The 18209-nt window shown below is 54.5% G+C and overlaps 1 protein-coding gene across 9 annotated transcripts; it reads right to left on the bottom strand.

The window, feature by feature from the left end:
- Positions 1–321: 321 nt before the first annotated feature.
- On the bottom strand, positions 322–17375 carry EGFL7 (EGF like domain multiple 7). Of its 9 annotated transcripts, XM_032708341.1 has the most exons (12): positions 16993–17375; positions 15743–16037; positions 12838–12906; positions 7845–8030; positions 6109–6231; positions 5808–5920; positions 5197–5292; positions 3751–3915; positions 2821–2885; positions 2572–2698; positions 2335–2497; positions 322–632 (listed from the first exon to the last, which is right to left on the bottom strand). In XM_032708341.1, the coding sequence occupies exons 4-11, from the start codon at positions 7922–7924 to the stop codon at positions 2382–2384; spliced, it is 885 nt and encodes a 294-aa protein (XP_032564232.1). In that variant the 5' UTR covers positions 7925–8030; positions 12838–12906; positions 15743–16037; positions 16993–17375; the 3' UTR covers positions 322–632; positions 2335–2381. The 9 variants fall into 9 exon arrangements, with proteins under 9 accessions (XP_032564232.1, XP_032564231.1, XP_032564230.1 ...); XM_032708340.1 differs by lacking the exon at positions 15743–16037; XM_032708339.1 differs by lacking the exon at positions 16993–17375 and having other exon boundaries at positions 15743–16348.
- Positions 17376–18209: the final 834 nt, after the last annotated feature.

The raw sequence follows: 18209 nt of genomic DNA, 5'->3' as shown, positions 1-18209 counted from the left end.
CCCCAGGCAGAAGGGCTGTGCTTCTACTCCCCAAACCACAGGGATGGGCACCCACTCCCCGTACCCAGTGCAGGGACCATGTGTACCTGTCCCCTGCCATGACATCTCGGGGCTGCAAGGACTTGTCCCCACCTTTTCCATGTGACAGCAAGTCGGGGCAGTGTGGGGAAGCACTGCCCTGCTCAGGCCTGGCCTGTGCTCTGCAGGGCAGGCAGCACAGCCAGCCCTGTGCCGGCTGCTCCCTGGGAGAGCACGGCCTGGCATAATGCTAAGGAAAAGCCAGGCAAAGCTAAACAAACTCAGCTTCACACACAGGCAGTCTGGCACAGCCAGGCACTCGTGGCACGAGGTAAGGCATTTATTTGCTGCCTCTCCAGCAGGAAAGGGGGGGAGATGTGGAGGGCTCGGAGTCCAGTTTGGAAGTAACTGCATGACCTTTGATAAGGTGAGCTGGAAGAGAAAATTATGGAGATGCTGATGGGAAACCAGCCTTCTCCTGGTACCCTGTGCCTTCCTGTAGATGATGTGGCTTTGTCCCCAGCCTGTGGCTGGAGAGTGAGATAAGAGCTGCAGATGCACTCGGCTTGTTCCAAGGCCTCGGGTGTTCAGCTAGAGTTCATTCTTGCAGGAACCTGGGAAGATGGAAAAAAAGAAACAATTCAGCAACATCCGTAGCCTGGGTTTGGTTTGTCTCTTTTCCAAGCAGATTGACCTTAAACCTCTGTCAATATCACCCACGCTTGCAGCTTTCCCTTTGGCAAACAACCCTAGGCTGGCTCTGTCCCACCACACTTGGGAGTGTCACTCTCACCTCCCTGGTGTGTCACAGTCCTTGCCTGGGCCCTGTGTGCAGTGTCCCAAAGCCAGTGACAGTCTGTGCTGGATCAAGACTAATTCAGACTTAGAGGGGCCAAAGTGGTTATGGCTTCAAGAGCTCTCCTCTGGTGCCTTTGCTGGTGGTTTAAAGAGAAAGTGGTTTTTCTTGGTCCTTACACACCCCCCCACTGAGCAGCTAATTGGGGAGTGCAGTTTTATTGTAGCATTCAGTTGTGAAATGCTTCACCAGGCACAGAACGTGGATGGCTGAGTAACTCCATGGGATGCCCTGTGAGCCCCAGGGCTTGCTGGAGTATGACAGGACAGTTTTGTGTCCTCCAGGGACTTACAAGACTATGAAAAGGGACAAAAACAAGTTTTGCTTGCTGGAGCAGGCTTGGCAAAAATTAATTTCAGCGCTTTGGAGTCATCCCTTGGAATAAATCCATGTTACCTTGTGATACTGCTCACATTCCTCAGTGCTGTCACTAATAATATGTACAGAGCACTACTAGGAAACTCAGTCTGCTGGAACACTCCATGGTTCTGATAATTACCCCTTTCTGAGATGCTTTTTAAGAGTCTATTTGCAGCTACTTTGTCTTCAAACAAGTTCTTTGAATTCTTTTCCATCTAAGCCATTACTGAAAGCAGTGAACTGGGACTGGATATGCCCTGAACCAGTTTCCCTTGAGTCTCCTGCCACGAGCTCCAGGCTGTTGCTGCACACCAGCTCCTGAGCTGGCCCAGCCATGCCTAGTTTCTGGAATTATTTAATGGGAAAATGAGCTGCAAAGAGCTCCCTATCAAAATAAAGTGTTCACATGGTTGTGCTCTGCTTGGAGTCAAACTGCCACTCTCCAGAGCACCACGGGGCCATGAGGGGATGCTGCCCCTCTCTGTGGTGCCATGGGGGGACATGCCAGGCAGGACCCCCGCACCTCCAGCCACTTCACCCATGGCAACTCTCACTGGGGTCTCTTGCTCAGTTCACTACTTGGGAGACCCTCTCTGGTGCACTGCTTGGTCTGTAGGCTTCAAAAAGAAATGCCCAAAACTTCCCAGGCTCGTAAATCTGCCAACTTTTGCACGCTCCCTAAATTTCCCTGATTGACTTCTTGGACTGTTAATTTCCTAAGAGCTGGGAGTTCTTTTCTAAGGACCAAATTACAATGATACAGGAAGGGACTGCAACCACGAGGTGCTGATTGCCAGACGTGACCCACTGCTCACAGTGGCTCCCTCTGCTCTGCCCTGCAGCCACATTTCCTTGTGCCAATCTTACAGTTTTTGGCTGCTACACGGGCAGTCAGATGGTGCAGCCACAGAAACTGCTTTGAAATGAAGCTAATGGGCTGTTTGTGTTCATCTTTTATTAATTGCAGGCTGCTGAGCTTGAGGGAGATCTAGATTAACAGTGGCATATGTGTTACTGATCTCGCTGGCCCGCATCTGCTCACTGTGGCCAGTGTGGGTGGAGGAGGGAAATCCTTCAACCCTGATTTTCCAGGCACTTACACGTTTCCAGCCGCTCCTCGAGGAAAGAGATCTGCTCGCTCAGGGAGTCAATTCTGTCCAGTTGCTGCAGGGAGTGGGACAGTCGGCTGACGGGGTCTGTGCCGACGTCCTCCGGCGCTGATGGCATGAGGTTGTGGAAAGGGGCCAGCACCAGCTGGAGTTTCTGCAGGGAGAAGGGGAGCCGTGAGTGTGTCCCCCCCACACCAGGAGGACCTCCTGAAGGAATGCAGCACCCACCAGGGCAGGTTCGTGGGGCTTTGCTGGTGTTCAAAGGGCTGCTGGACTGGAAAAGCCGCGGCGTGGGTGCTGCCGGCAGCATGGAGCACAGCTGGGATTGCTGCTGGGATCGCTGCCGAGGCCAGCACTGTGTTAAAAATAGAGCTGGGGAAGAGGGAAACCCTGGCTGTGAACAGCCCGGGGTGGGAGCTGGCTCAGCACAGCCTCGAGCAGCAACAGGGCAGGGCAGAGGGGTGTGCTGGAAGTCACCTGCTCCAGTGCTTCCACTCGGCTCCTCAGGTCGTTCATTTCTTCCTTCACTTCATTGGAGGGACCTGAAAAAGTGACCAGGGGAAGGTCAGTCAGTAAAAGCCCATTGCCCAAGGCGAAGTGGAAGGTGCTGGGGAGAAAGACATCGCTGCAGGGCTCAGGCCAAGCTCTGCTGTTTTTCCCTGTCCTCCCAGTGAGCCCCCAGTGTCTGCCCTGCCAGAATCAGGCCCCAGAGCATCAGCTGGATCCAACACCTGCTGCAAGCACTGGCATCTAGTCCAGCTGCTAATGGCACAGGCCTCTCCTGCTGCCGGAGCACCTGCAACAAAGTGGGGGATTCTTCAGGTAATGGGGTGATGCTTGAAGGACAAGGTGTCTGGTGGAGCCTGGCCTTTGGCACCTGTGTTGTCAGAGAGCACCCGAGTGTGCCCCATCCCAGGGTGGGCACAAGGAGTCGATCCTGCTGAGGGCCCAGGACAGGGACAAAGGCAGGTGTGGCACATGCAGGCGGTGCCCTGCTCTCCCAGGTGTTTGCTGCGTGATGCCCGTGCTGGCCACAGCGCATTATTACTCACGGTACGAGTTTGAAGTGTCACAGCGCGTACCAAAAGTAATAATGGGCCGTCACCAGCGCCGCTCCTCGAGGCTCCGGACCTGGCCTGTGGGAATGATGATGGTGATGGAGAGAGCAGGCACATCCCGGACACCACAAGCCACAGCCAGGCTGTGTCACCCTCATGGATGGATTTGTGCGCAGGGGAAGTTGTTTGGGTGGGAGAGGGACTCCTGGGCCACCAAGAATAAAGCTGAGGGGTTCTCTGGCTGTCGTCCCCTCTCCAGCCACAGCTGCTCCAGCCGGTGACGCTGGGTGTTAACCCCAGCTTTCTGAAGGCCCAGAGCAGCTGGGGCTGCACTGGGGGGACAGGTTACCTGCTTGGCTGAAGGTGTCCATCTCAGGCACTGGCACCAGGGGCCGGCAGTTCTTGTCATCAGCAGCAAGGGCAAAGCCATCCTGGCACGTGCAGCGGTAGCTCCCGGCTGTGTTGATGCAGAGCTGGCTGCAGCCATGGCTCTGGCTGGCACATTCATCCACATCTGAAACACAGGAATGACTCAGTGAGGGCAGGAGGGATAGGGGTGAGTGGCACAGATGGCTTAGGCATGGGGGGCTGCAATGGAATTCCAGCAAGTGTCCCCAGAATGAGCTGGTGTTTGTGCAGGACACAGCTCTGGGTGTCTCAGCACCACCAGCACCTGGGACAGCCCAGCTGGATAAACCTGTGCTAAGCCCAAGGGGAATCTGGCCTCCTCCCGTCTGCCCATTCCCCCTACAACAGAGCCAGAAGCAAAAGCTGTGGTCAGAAACGTCCCAGCTCTGGCCAGGCGGGCGCAGGCAGCACCCGGCTCTCATCCTGGATTTACGGCCAGGGTTTTGGTTCCAGCCAGCTGTGGTGAGGAGCCATCAGCCTTTCAAGTGTGTACAAAACCCAGTAACCTCTCCTCACACGGGGGAGTTATTAGAGCTGTTCCCACAAAGCAGAATGAGCTGAACTGCTTCCCACGCCCGAGCACTGTTTTAGGCAGTGGGAAAATCTTTTCCTCCTGCGCTGGAGCCGGAGCTGTCAGCGATGGGCTCAGCCCTGCCTGGCCCAGCGTGGGTCAATGCCACACGCTCCTCCTCTGCCTCACAGGAGGGTGGAAAGCTGGGAGAAGCTGGGAAACGCCATGGCAGGGGCTTTGCACCACTGGTGTGCACCACCCTGCCCGATTTCCCTGTGCTGTGAGGAGCATCAGGCTGCTCCTGTGCTGGAGAGGAGCCCGGTGCCTGGAGACTGCCAGGCTTCCCTTCTACCCCTGGATATTTATGGATTTAGTCCCTGCAGTAAATGGGTGTCTTAGTTTACAGCGAGAGTTTACAAAGCCTGGGAGAGGGAAGATCACAAGCACACAACCTCAGGCCAGCCCCACAAGGTTTCTGTGCTGCAGAAAGGCTCTTGCTGGTGTGCTCACAGCTCTGCTCACTCTGACCAGAAGCGGAGAGAAAATGTGGGTGCCAGGGCTGCACATGAGGGCTGGGAGCGCTGAGGCAGCCAAAGGGAGGTCAAAACTCCCCTGGGAGCCAGGCTTCCCATCCTTTCCTGGCCAGACCATCAGGCATCAGTGCCATGGAGCGATACATGTGGCTGTGCATGTGTGTGCACCAGGCATGTCCCGAGGTCTGGTAAGGAGCCACAGTGCTGGTCCCTGTCCCCACTGAGGGGTCAGTGCATGGTCAAAGGACAACCAGAGCCCCATGGCAGCAGCTCTGATGCTTCCCGAGGTGAGCTCTTCCAGCAGCAGCACAGGGAGCAGGGAGAGGAGTGACATGGCCAGTACCTGTCTGGCAGGCTCGCCCCGTCCAGCCGGGTGGGCAGGCACATCTGCCAGGGAAGGTGCAGCTCCCGCCGTTCTGGCACGGCACCCAGCAGAGAGCTGTGAGGGGAAACACCAGCACAGCGTCACCCAGCAGTTCTGGGGGTCCTGAGCTCCCCCCTCCCACCCTGGATGCAACACACACACTGCACACCTCAAAACACACACCAGCACCAGCCCAGGGGCAGCAAAGACAGAGGGAGGAGGGTGATGGACTGAGCTTGTCAGGGGATGGACTGACTGCTGCTGTGGTTTGCATTTGTGTCCTCCTGAAAGCATTTCTCTTCCATTACTGCTGATTTATGTGGAAAGGAATTACTCGCTTTATTTATCCTCTGTTAACTATAGAGGTAATGAGCGATCCCAAAGGAAAAAGGCCCAAGAGGCAGCAGAGAAAGGCTGGGAATTAATCAGATATTGAACTGCGTTTGGTTGTGATGTTTAAAATTTAAATGCTTTCCTAGAGGGAGAATCCACCTGACAGGCAGAGTGTTGGTGAATGAGAGAACTGGTCCTGGGCTTCCTCCAGGAACACGAGGGATCTGGGGATGAACACTGGTCCAGCAAACTCTTACCTCTGTTACAGCTGAGTGTGTGAGTGTTTGCTCTGCTCCAGCCGGGACAGCACGAGGCCACGGGCTCGGGCAGCTGCCTGTACCTCTGCCGATAGGCAACTCTGTAGATGGTCCTGCAATGCAAGGATGGGGCTGAGCTGGGTGCCAGAGCACCTTCCTCAAGCCTCCATCCCATTCCCTGCACTGGCACCCACCACCAGGAGCATCGTCCCTTTGGATCGAGGCAGGACTGCCCCCTCCCGCAGCGCCCCCGGTTGCTGCCACACTGGGAGCGGGTCTGTGGCACAGGCAGTGCCCTCACCTGTAGGTGCTGCAGACACGGTGGCCCTGGCAGGTGGTGAGGTAGGGCTGGTAGACAGGCTGGACATGGGACTCGGTGTAGGCGCCCGCCCGGCTCTGCGGCGCTGCAGCACAGACCCTGCGGCTGAGCAGAGGGGACAGGGTCACATCTCACCCCCCAGGATGGGGCCTGACAGCCCCTCTCTGCAGAGGGTGAGTGAAACAGCAGTGCCTAATTGCCCCAGTGCCCTGGGAGGCCACTTCAAGCTGTTTTGGGGCACTGGCCTAAATCTGGAGCACTTTGGGCTGCACAGGCACTTCCTCCCCTGCCCCTGTGCCAAGGCACTGACACCTCCTCGAACACTCACCCAGCACGGTCCCTCTGTCCCAGGGGAGCAGTCAGGACTCAGATTTAGGGATGATTTATTTATTCCATTCATCATCTCCATTCCCCTAAAATCACTCACTTTCTGGGTGGATTTTTCCTTTCTGAGACTTTTGCATTCCTGAAACAGATGCCTCTGTGGTCACTAAGAAATTAATGACTTCACAGGCAGGGTCAGGCTCACGGCAAAAAAAAATAGAGGCTAGATGAAAGGGGCCCTCCAGCCTTCCTAAGATAACTGTTATCCAGCCAGAAACTTTCCCAAGGTTAACAGCCAAAGTGGTCTCGGTTAAATACCCTCTTTTTCAACATTTTTTCAGCCCAAGCAGGTCAGTCCCACTGAGGAACTCATCCCCTCATCTCAGCCTCCCAGCTCAATTAGAAACTAAAATAAAAAGCCTGGGAATTAGCATGGACATCAGATGGCTTCCATTAACTCCAGAGAACTCCTCTCAGCCCCGTGATTAATGTTATAGAAAATGCAATTTTTAAATGGCAATTGTTTGCTTTGCAAAATTTAGAATAAAGCTCTGTTTGCAGCCTGTGCGTGAGAGTGAGGAATTCAGCTGTGGTTTTAGTCCCAACCAGAATGTGAAAGGTTTGATGCTGGAGGAGCATTTCAGTGTAAAAACAAACTTTGTAGAAAATGTGAGCTGTATCTAGAGGTGGATGTTGAGCTCCAGTTCCTCTTGGTTGGGGAAGAATCTGGGGCACCGAGCTCTGGGCTTCCTCTGATGCAGTGGGAGCTGAGCTGTGCCTGCCCAGCCTGTGCTGGGATCCTGAGTGCCAGGTCAGACCCTTTTCCTGGAAAGGGAAGGGAAATTGTTGGGTTTGCAGGACCATGGACCACAGCACCATCCTGGGGAGCACAGGGCACAGCAGGCACCAGCCCACCAGGGCATTCCACACCCGTGTCCCCTAGATGTTGTGTCCATTAGAGCTGGGAGCTGCATCCTCCTCTGATGGGAGCTGCATCCTCCTTTGATAACTTGTTCACAAGGCTCAGCTGCTGTGATTGATAGCAAGATTTCACAAACATTTTTGTGAAGGATGTGCTTGAAAGAGACAATAATAATAACTCCTGAACAGCTCAGGGCCTGATCACCTTTTGACTCTCACGGACAAAAAGCTCAGAGTATCTTTGTGTCCCTGCCTGGAGCTAAACGGGCATTTTCTCTGAGAGGTTTTTTAGCTTCACTGACAAAGCAAACAACCAACAAAGGGCTGCCAGAGCCTTTTTCCACCTCCTGACCAGCCCAGGGAGCTGCCCATGTTCATGCTGGTCGAACAGGGCTCTTCACCTGGAGAGGATGTGCCTCACCATGACATGCACATGGGCACACCTGGGAGGTGCAGACAGAATGGGACCTTACCCTGCCCGGGCAAAGCCATCGGTGCTGGTGGTGCTGAGGATGAGGAGGAGTCCCGAGAGGAGGCAGCTAAGGTGGCACATGTCCTGTCCCTCCCACAGCACCCTGGGCTGTGCAGCACGACTGGCTCTCGCTCTTCAGTGGGATGTGCTGCCTCCTACCACATGTCCCGTCCTTCAGCGTGGAACCCTGCAAACAAGAGAAGAGCAGTGTGAACATGGATGTCCTTCCCCAGCTGGTGACATCTGACAGAGCCGTGGGGACACACCCCTGGAAAGGGGGGAGCTCCTCCAGGCACAAACCCACCTTTCCCCACTCTTCTCAATATTGTGGCGGTGATTTACCCCAGGGGATGCCTGGAGAGGCTCTCACAGCACCAGGGTCCACTCAGTCATGTGTTGAGAGACAGGGAAGGGACCTGTGTCGCCTGAAACACTCTGCTAATTCTAGGCAGTGAGGGCAAAACAATGGCCCCTAATTTCTTAATCCACACAGCATTGTAAAGCTGTGTTTTCCCACCACATAACACACTGAAATCTGATCTTCTTCCCTTTAAAATACAAGTTCATGCCAGAGAAAAGTGCTGCAAGGGCCATATGTACCGTCTGCAGAGTCAGATCTGAGCCGCAAATAAAGAGCTTTTGATTTTCTAGCCGAGGACAAACATGAAACAAGGCAGAAGAAGGCCAGTAACAATATCTAATTTAAACAGTATTGCATTTAAACAAACCAGTTGGCCTCCGGATGGCAGCAGCTGAAGGAGGAAGAAATAAAGAAACCCACCTTAAATATACACCAATTAAAAAAAGAATCTGTTGTTCTGATTAAACCTTGAGAAAAGGGAGGCAACACAAGAAACCTCCTTCTGAGACTGGAAATATGGTCACTGCAAACCAACTTGCTAAAATCCCCAAGTGCTGTGGGGTGGGATTGGACTGGAAAGTTGCAGGTGGATCCCCAATCTCCATTAGGATTAATTCCTAACTCTGAGACAACTTGTTAGGGATAGCCACCAAATATCTGTAGACCCTGCAGGTCTCAAATCCCTCCTCTGAGGCACTCAGGATCATCCTTTCCTTTGTGCAGGTACAGAAACTGAAACATGGAAAGATGGAGACTCACAACTGGAGAGAAACCAGTCTGGTGCCTTCCTGTTCCTTAATATCAAACATCAAATATCAAATGTCAACTATCACAGCATATTTCCATGCAAGCCCAGTTTTGAGGATGTAAGGAGGATTTTGGTGCTACAGAGCCTGTAGGCCTCCATTCTCCTCCAAACATAGTAATAAACTTCATCTCCTAATGACTGATTTATGGTATTTCCACCACCAGGAAAGCAAACCTTGCTTGACCTGCAGGAAAGTTTTTGAAAAGTAGTGAAGAAGCCTTCTTTTTCCTCGGTTCTCCCGGAGACATCCCAAGGACACTGGTGTACAGACACACTAAACTCCCCTCTGCTCCGCCAGCCAGCTTTTCCCAGGGCTATACTGGGACACATATTTTCCCTACAATCCCAGATCCCCAGGCTAGCAGTGCTCCTTCTGAAGTCTCTAAGTCAAACTCTGCCAACCATCTCTGTCCTCCCACAGGATTCCCGTGGCTGCCATTGGAGCTTTCCCTGTGGGGACAGCAAGAAACACAGGGCACAAGCCTAAAATACAGATGGTTTGTTTTTTCACTTTGAAATGGAGCAGCACTGCCCTACCTCGAGTGGTCAGACGATCCCTCTGGGTCATAAAACTATGGTTGCTCCATACAAGAAAAAGTTGCAAAAGTGCAAAACATGATAGTCTATACTTGTCTTTTTTATAAGTTTATGAAAATCAACCTCTTTATAGCCACTGAAGATCTTCCAACCTGTTGCCACCACCTATTCTAATATTGCTCTTTTAACGCATATAACTCAAGAAAAATCTTTTTATGCTTAAAAAAAAAGAAATAGTTTTTGGTCACTGCCTTTGTAGTCCCTCAAATGAAGAGGTCTGGCAAGTGAAACTATGTGGGTGCCTCTAAGTTTCTGCTGTTTCAGGAGTCAGCAAAGCCTCCTTGGCTGGCCACGTGCTCCTGTGAGTCTGGGGATCCTTCTCCTGCCAGCCAGAAACATTCCTATAGCTCTCCTAAGTCTGCTCTTGCCTCACCTGCCACAGCCACCAACGGTAAACACAACCCACCGTGCAGGTGAGCAGCACTTTGTGCAGCTCTGCCCATGGAACCAAGACTAAAGATCCAGCTGATGGCAGCAGGAGGAATCGAGCTCTGTCTGCAAAGGGATGCGAGACAATCCAGCCCCTCGGGAGGATGCAATAAACCTCACAGGCTGCACTTTTCCCAACAGCCTGGCCTGGTTCTGCAGGTGAAACCACGGCTCCAAGCCGTGCTCTGGCCCTGGCCTGTGCCCTTAGAGCCAAACCCTCCTGCAAACCTTAGAGTCTGCACCAGCCGCAGGGGGATGGATTGTTCCCTACAGACACCTCCAGCTGTTCCCTGCGCAGGCTGGGCACGGCACGCGGTGCGGGCGGGATGGAGCGGGACGCGGGGATGCGGGCACTGTGGAGCGGGGAGAAGGGAGGGGGAACGGCAGAGGGGGCTCCGAGGGTACGGCACAGTGCGGCGGCAGGGACACAGGACCGCGGGGGCTGCAGGGACACCGTTATCACGCAGCGGCTGCGGGGACCCGGGAATCACGGAGCGGGCTGCGGGGACCCCCAGAGGCCGCGGGGGGCTGCGGGGACGCGGGTTTTCGAGGATCTGCAGGGACCTGGTGTCCCGGGGGGCTGAAGGAACTGCAAGGACGCGAGTATCCCGGGTGTCACAGCATCTAAAGGGACGCGAGTGTCCCGGGGGGGCTGCAGGAACTGTAGGGACACGGGTACCCCTGGGGGCTGCCGGGACGCGGCGCAGGGATGCTCATCGCGGCCGCAGCAGCCCCATCCCCGCTCCCCGGCACTGCCCGCAGCCCCGCAGCCCCTCCGCCGGCCCAGGGCCCCCCCCGGCCGCCCCCACCAGCGCTGCGGCACCGAGCCCCGCTCCGCCGACACCCCCCGCCCCTCCCCGCCGGGGGATGCGGCCGCGGCCCCTCCGGCCGTGCCGAGCGCCGGGCGGTGCCCGCCGGGACTCACCGGTGGCGGTGCCGGAGCCGCGGAGTCGCCGCCGCGCCGCGGCCCCCCGCGCATTTCCTCCCCCGGCCCGAGCCGGTCCCTCCGCCCCGGCCCAATGAGCTCCCGGCGGGGAGGAAAGCGGAGCCTCCCGGCCGGGGGGAAGCGCCGGGGCCCGGGGAGCCTCCGCCTGCCCCCGCCCCGCCGGCCCCCGCCGGCCGCCACCTGCCCCCGGCGCCCCGGGAACATCTGGGGACACGGCGAGACCGCCGGAGAAATCAGTTCTTGCGGGGGGGGGAGTCATGCGGGGATAGGGCAGGACCCCCCAGGAGCCCAGCCCGGGGTGGTGGGACACGCTGGTGGTGCGCCCCGTGAGTTTTCTCTGCCTCTGATGGAGACGGGATTGCAGGAAACCCCTGCCCTGGATTGAGCTGGAGCCTTACCTGGTGACCCCACGTCAGGCTGAGCCCCTCAGCCCCTGCGTGCCCCACACTGCGAGGACACGAGGTCCCTGAAGCCCCTATGGCCCAGCCCGCCTGGGTGGGCAGGGGATTATAGCAAGAGGGGGAGATCCCAAGGCAGCCCCCGGCCCCTCGCCCAGGGGTGTTCAGACTCCCCGGGGAAATGGTCCATCACCAGGAAAAATTTATTTCTCTTTGCTAAAAAATATTGTGTCTGGTTCCGCACTCCCCACGAGCACATATAATTTTAAGAGGAGACGTGTTTCCCTAGGTTAGAGACCTGGTCCGCAGCCTCCCGCCGTGCCCCGTTAATCCCCCTGAGCTCATTACAACACCAAAGTCCTGCAGAAGCCGGCAATAAACTGCCAGGACAGGGAGGCTGGTTTTCAGCGAGCCCTAAAGGATGATTACAGGATTCCTTGGAAGCTCCCCCAGCTGTGGAGCCATGTGAGGATCAACCCCGAGAGACTCCCAAGGGTGACACACTGGGCTCAGCTCTGGCTGGGCAACACCTGCCCCGGGACAGCTCAGGCAGCCCCATCCCAGCTGCCTACAGGCTGCTCCTCTTAAAATGCCCAGTTATTTATCAAAGCAGTTCGGTTTGTGCCAAATTGCCACTTGTTTTGTCTACATTTTTGTCTGGAAAATTAGAGCACAGAGGCTTATTGTTTTTCAAATGACTTAGGCGCCTGCCCATGCACAGAGCCATTCTTGAAGATAGCGGGGATCTGATGTGCGAATGAATGGCAGGATACAGCCCCCTGGGAATATTTGTTCCCATTAAGTTTTGTAATTTTTTCGAAAGCATGTAAGCATTTAAAGGAAATATTTACCAGCTAAACAACAATGGCGCCAAAAGAGCAACTGAGATCACTGGCCCATCCCCTCTATTTCCTCAGGGATACGCTGAGGCCACTGATGGAACTGGAGCTGTCTCGGGTCGTGCTGCACCCCCCCGGGAAGCTGATGGGTGCTGGTGTTCTGGAGTGGGGCTCCCCGTGTGAAAGGAGTTTTGGTGAGATTCTCCCTGAGGAAGGGAACAGAGGGGAATCTGCTCTGGGATGTGCTGGGATCCCTCCCAGCAACAAAGGAAAGGCTCGCTGGTGCTGGTGGAAGCACAGCTCCACATTACACAGCATCTCATACAGCACAGGCAGGGTTGCTCACCCTGTGGATCCATCCTACCTCCCAGGAATGATTTCAGCTCATTTAATCTCCTAAACACGAAGCAGAGGCAACTTTTCCCAAGAGCCTTGAAGGGACGGTAATTATCTTGTTATGCGGAGAGTGTTACTGTTTTTTCTGGTGTACGGGGGAGATGAACAGAGCCTGAATTATTGTCTAATAATTGCAAAATGCGTTTGGAAGCCAAGAGAAAGCTTCTCCATCTGGCCATGCTGAAAGCACAGGATCTCATTTTGCAGCCGAGGCACTCACCTTGTCCACGGTGCTCCATCATGTGTCCTGGGCAGGGATCCTTTCCTTAAGGAGCATCTTGGTTTCTTACTGTCAGGACAGAAAAAGCCCACTGTTACACTCTCCTTGTCAGGCAGGCAGAGACCAGTGACCCAGCCCTTGCCCATGATGGACCTGGTGTGGGATGCCCTGGACACTCCCAAAGGTGTGGAGCTGTGGAGGATGAAACATTTGTGGAGTGGGGTGAAGGATGGAAGCAGGATCGTGACTCCCTGTGGCACTGGCACCGAGCTCACACCACTGGTGTGCCAGAGGCACGGACACTGTGACACCGTGGTAGGGCACAGGGAGGCCCTAACTGCTTGGGAAACCTTTGCCTGAGTCCCTGAGATACCAAGTGTAAATTTGATGGTGAGGAAGAGGATGGACTCATCCTTCAGCTCTTTGCAGGACATCACCCAGCACAGGACCAACCACCTTCCAGGGTCCCCGTTGGAGCCTTCTCAGCCATTAGGCAATTATTCCCTAAGTGCACTGAGCATTTTAAAATTCTGCCAGTATTTTAATTGCAAAATGTTTGCTTCGCAGTTCCATTTATTGGGTCAAACCTTTGCTCAAGCAAGTGCCCGTGTCAGCTGCTAAAGAACTGCTTATAGCCCATTAAAAGAGCATTTAATCCTCCACTCTTGGGGAGGGTTCGGTGTCTTATGTGCTAATATTCATTATGCTGGGAGGAAATCCCCCGGGACACTGCCTGGCAAAGTTCCCTTGGAAGCAGAGGAGTTATGCCAGTTCAGAGTGGGGGAAGATCAGATCTGTTGGCACTGTTAAGGTCGCTGTGATGAGCTTCTGACAAAGGCAGCAAGGGATTTTGGCTCCTGCCTGCAAGGCTGTCTGAATTTGAAGTCCTCCCTTGACCAATGCTTTACATTTTTCCCCCACAGCTTTCTCCCTCACACACTAGAAATGTACTCCCACGACATCTAATATTAATGCCTGTCTCCAGGCCAAGAAAGAAATGTTTCTGCCCAACCTCCCTCTTAGATTTAACAATGTCAAAACCTCCTTGTCTCCCACTGGTTTTACCACCAGCATGAGCTGTGAAGGACACCGAGTGCTGGCCTGGAGCAGGTCTCAGGCTGAGCACTGGGCTGGCTGTAAAAGTCAGATTTTCACCCACCCCCTGTTTCCTAGAGCCTGTCCCACAGACCTGCCAAGCCCAATGCACCTGCCTGGGCATCCAACATCCCCCTGAGAGCATCTGTGGTGGATCAAGGCATGGAGCTGTGGGCTGGAAGTGGTCCCCTCTGTGATAGAAGAGCTTGGAGGGTGTGAGGTATCTGGGTATGAGGGGACTTAACTTTGCTCTGGCTCTGTAGGCACAAAAAAGGAATGATAACAGAGGAGAAGTCATAGGAGGTCAGCACTAAAGTCCCACATCAGAGAGGAGCACTTCCATCCCATCACAGAAAACGGGACGTGCCCAGACACACGAGCACTGCCCCAAAGTGGGGCCAGAGGTGCTGAAATGGCAGATGGATGGGGAGACAGGCAGGAGAGTGACACACATACAGATGCAAAACCTTTCAGCTGCTACAAGCCCTGGCTGACCCCGTACCTGCTGTGGACAATGGGCTCTCACTGGCCTCTGCAGGGGTCTGGCACAGAACTGGAAGCACTTGCTAAAGCAATAGGAATTTTTGGTGCTTCTCAAAAAAAAAGGGGGAATGGCTTTTCCTGTTCTAGGACAAATTCTTCTGCTCAGGTTTTTCATAAGGTTGTTTGTAAACTTTACACTTGAGTTGAGGCTTTGGAGCAGCCAAAGCTCTGCAGAGCTCTGTGAGGAAAACGACCTCCCACTATTCTATTATGTCCTATATTGTTCTCAGCTGCGTCAGCTGCAGACCAGTTATCTCAGTGGAAATCTAGATGAGTCCACTGATGGCAGTGGGATAAAAACAGGTCAAATCAAGAAAGGTACTTGGCCTGTAGCTCTCAGTCTGTTGTCACCAGTTGCCCAGGGCTCTGTGTATTATAACCGAGACTGGAGCCCCACAAAGTGGTATTTTTTTTGCCTGAGTAAGGACTTAACAAGCATTAAGTGTCTCAGGACAGGTGTTATAACTTAAGGTGACCATGGGGACAATCAGCAGCCGAGCTGCAGCTGTACAAAAACAAATGCAAGAAGAGGGCAACATCCCATAGCTAGGTTTATTTTCCTTTGCATGCACACTTGAGCTCTTATTTACATTTAGAGAAGGCAACAGTGGCTGCAGTGTAAAAACTGGGAAATGATTCATCCCACCCAGGAATAAACTGAATTTTGCAGCTTTCTGTGAAATTTCCCTGGCAAAACACAGCATTAGTCAGCAGGGAATGGTCCCCCACCCCACTTCCCCAGTGAATCACTCCAGAGGAGAGCATGGGAAGTGCAGCGGGATAGCTGGGAGATGCAGGACAGCTTGGTCCCTGAACCGTGACCATCCCAGGGAGCAGCTCAGCAAAGAGCATTTCCCACAAGAAACGCTCTGATTTTTGCTCTGATTATCCTTCTCTTCCAGGAGAAAATCTCCAGCTCCAGGAACCTGTACGAAGCAGAGCTCCTCTTTGCCCTCACCTCCCAGGCTGTGAGCAGGACGGGGATCCAAGAGCTCGCTTCGGGAGAGAGGACAGAGCAAAAGAAAACATTTCTCATTACTCCCTTCTCTTTGCAGAGACTCTTTCCTTTCCCTGTCTGGTCTGAGACCTCTCCCCTGGTGTTTTGCCATGCCCCCCTGCTGCTGGTGGGGCTGTGAGGCAGGTTGGTTTACTCTAATTTGTTGCAGTTTGTAAATCTGCCTCCCCCGGGCCAGCCCCATCTGCAGCAGCAGAGCCTGGGAAATGCCTCACATGAGCCTCCAGACCAGATTCATTTTCTCTTTCTTACCTCCAGGGAAACTTGTGAGAGATGGCAGTGGAAAAGCAGAGTGGGGGGAGTAACTCCATCGGCAAATCACAGGGAAGAATACTGAGAATCTGCCAGGACAGACTCCGTGTTTTCCACTCCTGCCCAGAGGTGGATTATTTTTGAGGATGCTCAGGATCCAGCCACCACATTTGGACTTCTGCCTCGCACAGCTTCCCAATCCAGTCTTAAATTAATTTCATCACTGACAAAGCCTTGTTGTTTCTTCTTATTTTTTATTCTCTGCTCAGTGAATTGATTCCATGAATGTTAGACCCTTGGAAAAAGTATGCTGGGTTATTTCTACTGAGAGCGTTCACTGGTGTGGTTCTGCTCCATATTTTCACCCAGCCAGCCAGTGCCTGGGTATCTCAGCCGCTCTTTTATCCCAAAATACAAGTAGCTGAAAACAGACAGCATGAAAATCAGCCTGCTCCGTGGCTGTAAATTTGGGAGGCTTTGCTGAGCTCCTGGCATGCACACCCAGCACACTCCAGGCTCGGCTGTTAGGCAGGACAAAGCCTTGGTGTGACAGGCAGGAGAGTCCCTGCCCACATCCCTGTCCTGCCCCTCATCCTGCCTGGATGTGGGGCTGAATTTGGCAGCACAGAGAGGAGACCGGCAGGCAGGGAACACGGGGGGAAGGACGGACAGCGCGGTGGTGTATTGGTGGTCAGAGAGCAGGCAAAGGGAAAAGGGAAAGAGTAACAGAAAGTGAAGAGATTTTCTAAGAATTTGCAGCCATCTCACAGGAATTTGTGCAAGTGTTTGCAGCCTCTACACGCACAGGAGTTAAAATTTACCCGCGTTCTCTGCTCCTGGAAAACATCCTGAGTGCCAGTGGGGTGAATTAAAAATAACAGCGCTGGAGGCTGAGCTCCACTCTGAGCAAAGCAGACCCAGCCTCACCAGGAGCTCAGATGGAGGATGCTCTCCACACCTTTTTGCTTTAAAGGATGCTTTACACACCCTTGTGCTTTGAAGGATGCTTTACACACCCGTGTGCTCCAAAGGATCCTTTATGCCCCTGTTTGCTCCACGCTGCTCCATTCCCAGGGCTCCTACCATCACCTCTGCCTCAGCAGGGGTGAAACCACCCAGAGCCCGCAGGGTCTTACCTGGCAAGGACACGCTCCTGCTGCCCCAGCGCCAGCCCCACATCCCATCCCATCCCATCCCATCCCATCCCATCCCATCCCATCCACCCCATTCCCATTATGGCTCTACGGTACCTGTGGCACCCCACTGTCCCCCGCCGTGCTGGGAACAGCCCCAGTGCCGTGCTCCCAGATGGCTCCCGGTGGCCATCCCTGCCCGGCCACCCCAGGTCCAGCGGGCCCAGGCACCCGCCCGGTGGCCCCGGCATGGCCAGCTGCCGGCCACGCACAGGCAGGAGGTGGCTGCTGAGGTGGAAGGGCGGCTTTTTATGCTTTTCTTCCTGTATAAATCAGGCCGGGGATGGACAATCCCAGACAGGACTTCCTGTGTGTGTTGTGAGCTGATAACGGGCGCCGCGAGGAGAACAAACACGGCCGCCCCGCACCCCAAGGGGGAGAGGGGCTGAGGGGCGGCACCCCCACACCGTGACCACCAGGGATGGACACGGGGGGCTGAAATGGAGAGGAGGGAGACACGAGTCCCCAGGGACACAGGGAGCGACAGGGCGGCCGCCTGGGCTCCCTCCTGTGCCTCACACCAGGCCTAAGATGGGTTCCTGCCCCCCGCCCTCCCACCTCACTGGGGCACATTTCGGCAGCACCCCCCACAGACACCACTCATTCCCCCTCAGAGGGGGTGGATCGGTGGCAAGTGGGGATCCCCATCCTCCCTCACAGCCTGTGCCAAGCGTGGCGGGGTTGGCGGCCATCTTGTCATGAGGGGCCATGTCGATGTTACGCACCAGCAGAGCGTATTCTGGGGTATTTGTGACCCCCTGAAATTTGAGTTACAGCACTATGGTCAGTCAGTTTGCTGGATGGCTTGTCACCCCTGTCACACTGTGCCTGTGTTGGGAAGGAGTGAGGTACACGCAGTTTGGGTGACCAAACCTACAGGACGTCACCCAGCAAAGATGGCGCCTTCAGGGCCAGGCGGCAGAGCAGCATGAAAACAACTGCCCTGGTGCCCTAATTTTCAAGCCCGTTCTGGGGCAAAACTGATTATAATTCCAAATTTAACACACATGTATGTGTGACCTTGGTTCTGGGTGACCAAAGGAGGAACAACACAGTTTGCAATTGGATTTTGAACCTTTGATCAGGACCATGCTAAGAAAGGAGACATTTTAGAAGCATGAGGGGTATGGCGGTGGCAATTATATGTCAACCCTCAAGACCCCCACGGCAGCCCGTGGGTTCTGCCCCTGTCCTGGCAGAGCACATGGTGTGGGTTTAGGGGCACGTGCCATGTGGGGCTCCCCTGGAGCAGGGCTGTGTCCCCGGCTCATGCC

Source organism: Chiroxiphia lanceolata, chromosome 21, assembly GCF_009829145.1.
Source record: "Chiroxiphia lanceolata isolate bChiLan1 chromosome 21, bChiLan1.pri, whole genome shotgun sequence".
NCBI lineage: Eukaryota > Metazoa > Chordata > Aves > Passeriformes > Pipridae > Chiroxiphia > Chiroxiphia lanceolata.
This window is presented reverse-complemented; position numbering and strand designations above follow the sequence as displayed.

Excerpts from the sequence above, each read along its gene's own strand:
- EGFL7 (XM_032708341.1), bottom strand. The coding sequence starts at position 7,924 with ATGTGCCACCTTAGCTGCCTCCTCTCGGGACTCCTCCTCATCCTCAGC. Across the intron at positions 5,921-6,108 it reads CGTGTCTGCAGCACCTACAG|GACCATCTACAGAGTTGCCT; the intron begins GTGAGGGCACTG and ends CTTGCATTGCAG. Across the intron at positions 3,916-5,196 it reads GGGGCGAGCCTGCCAGACAG|ATGTGGATGAATGTGCCAGC; the intron begins GTACTGGCCATG and ends CCTGTGTTTCAG.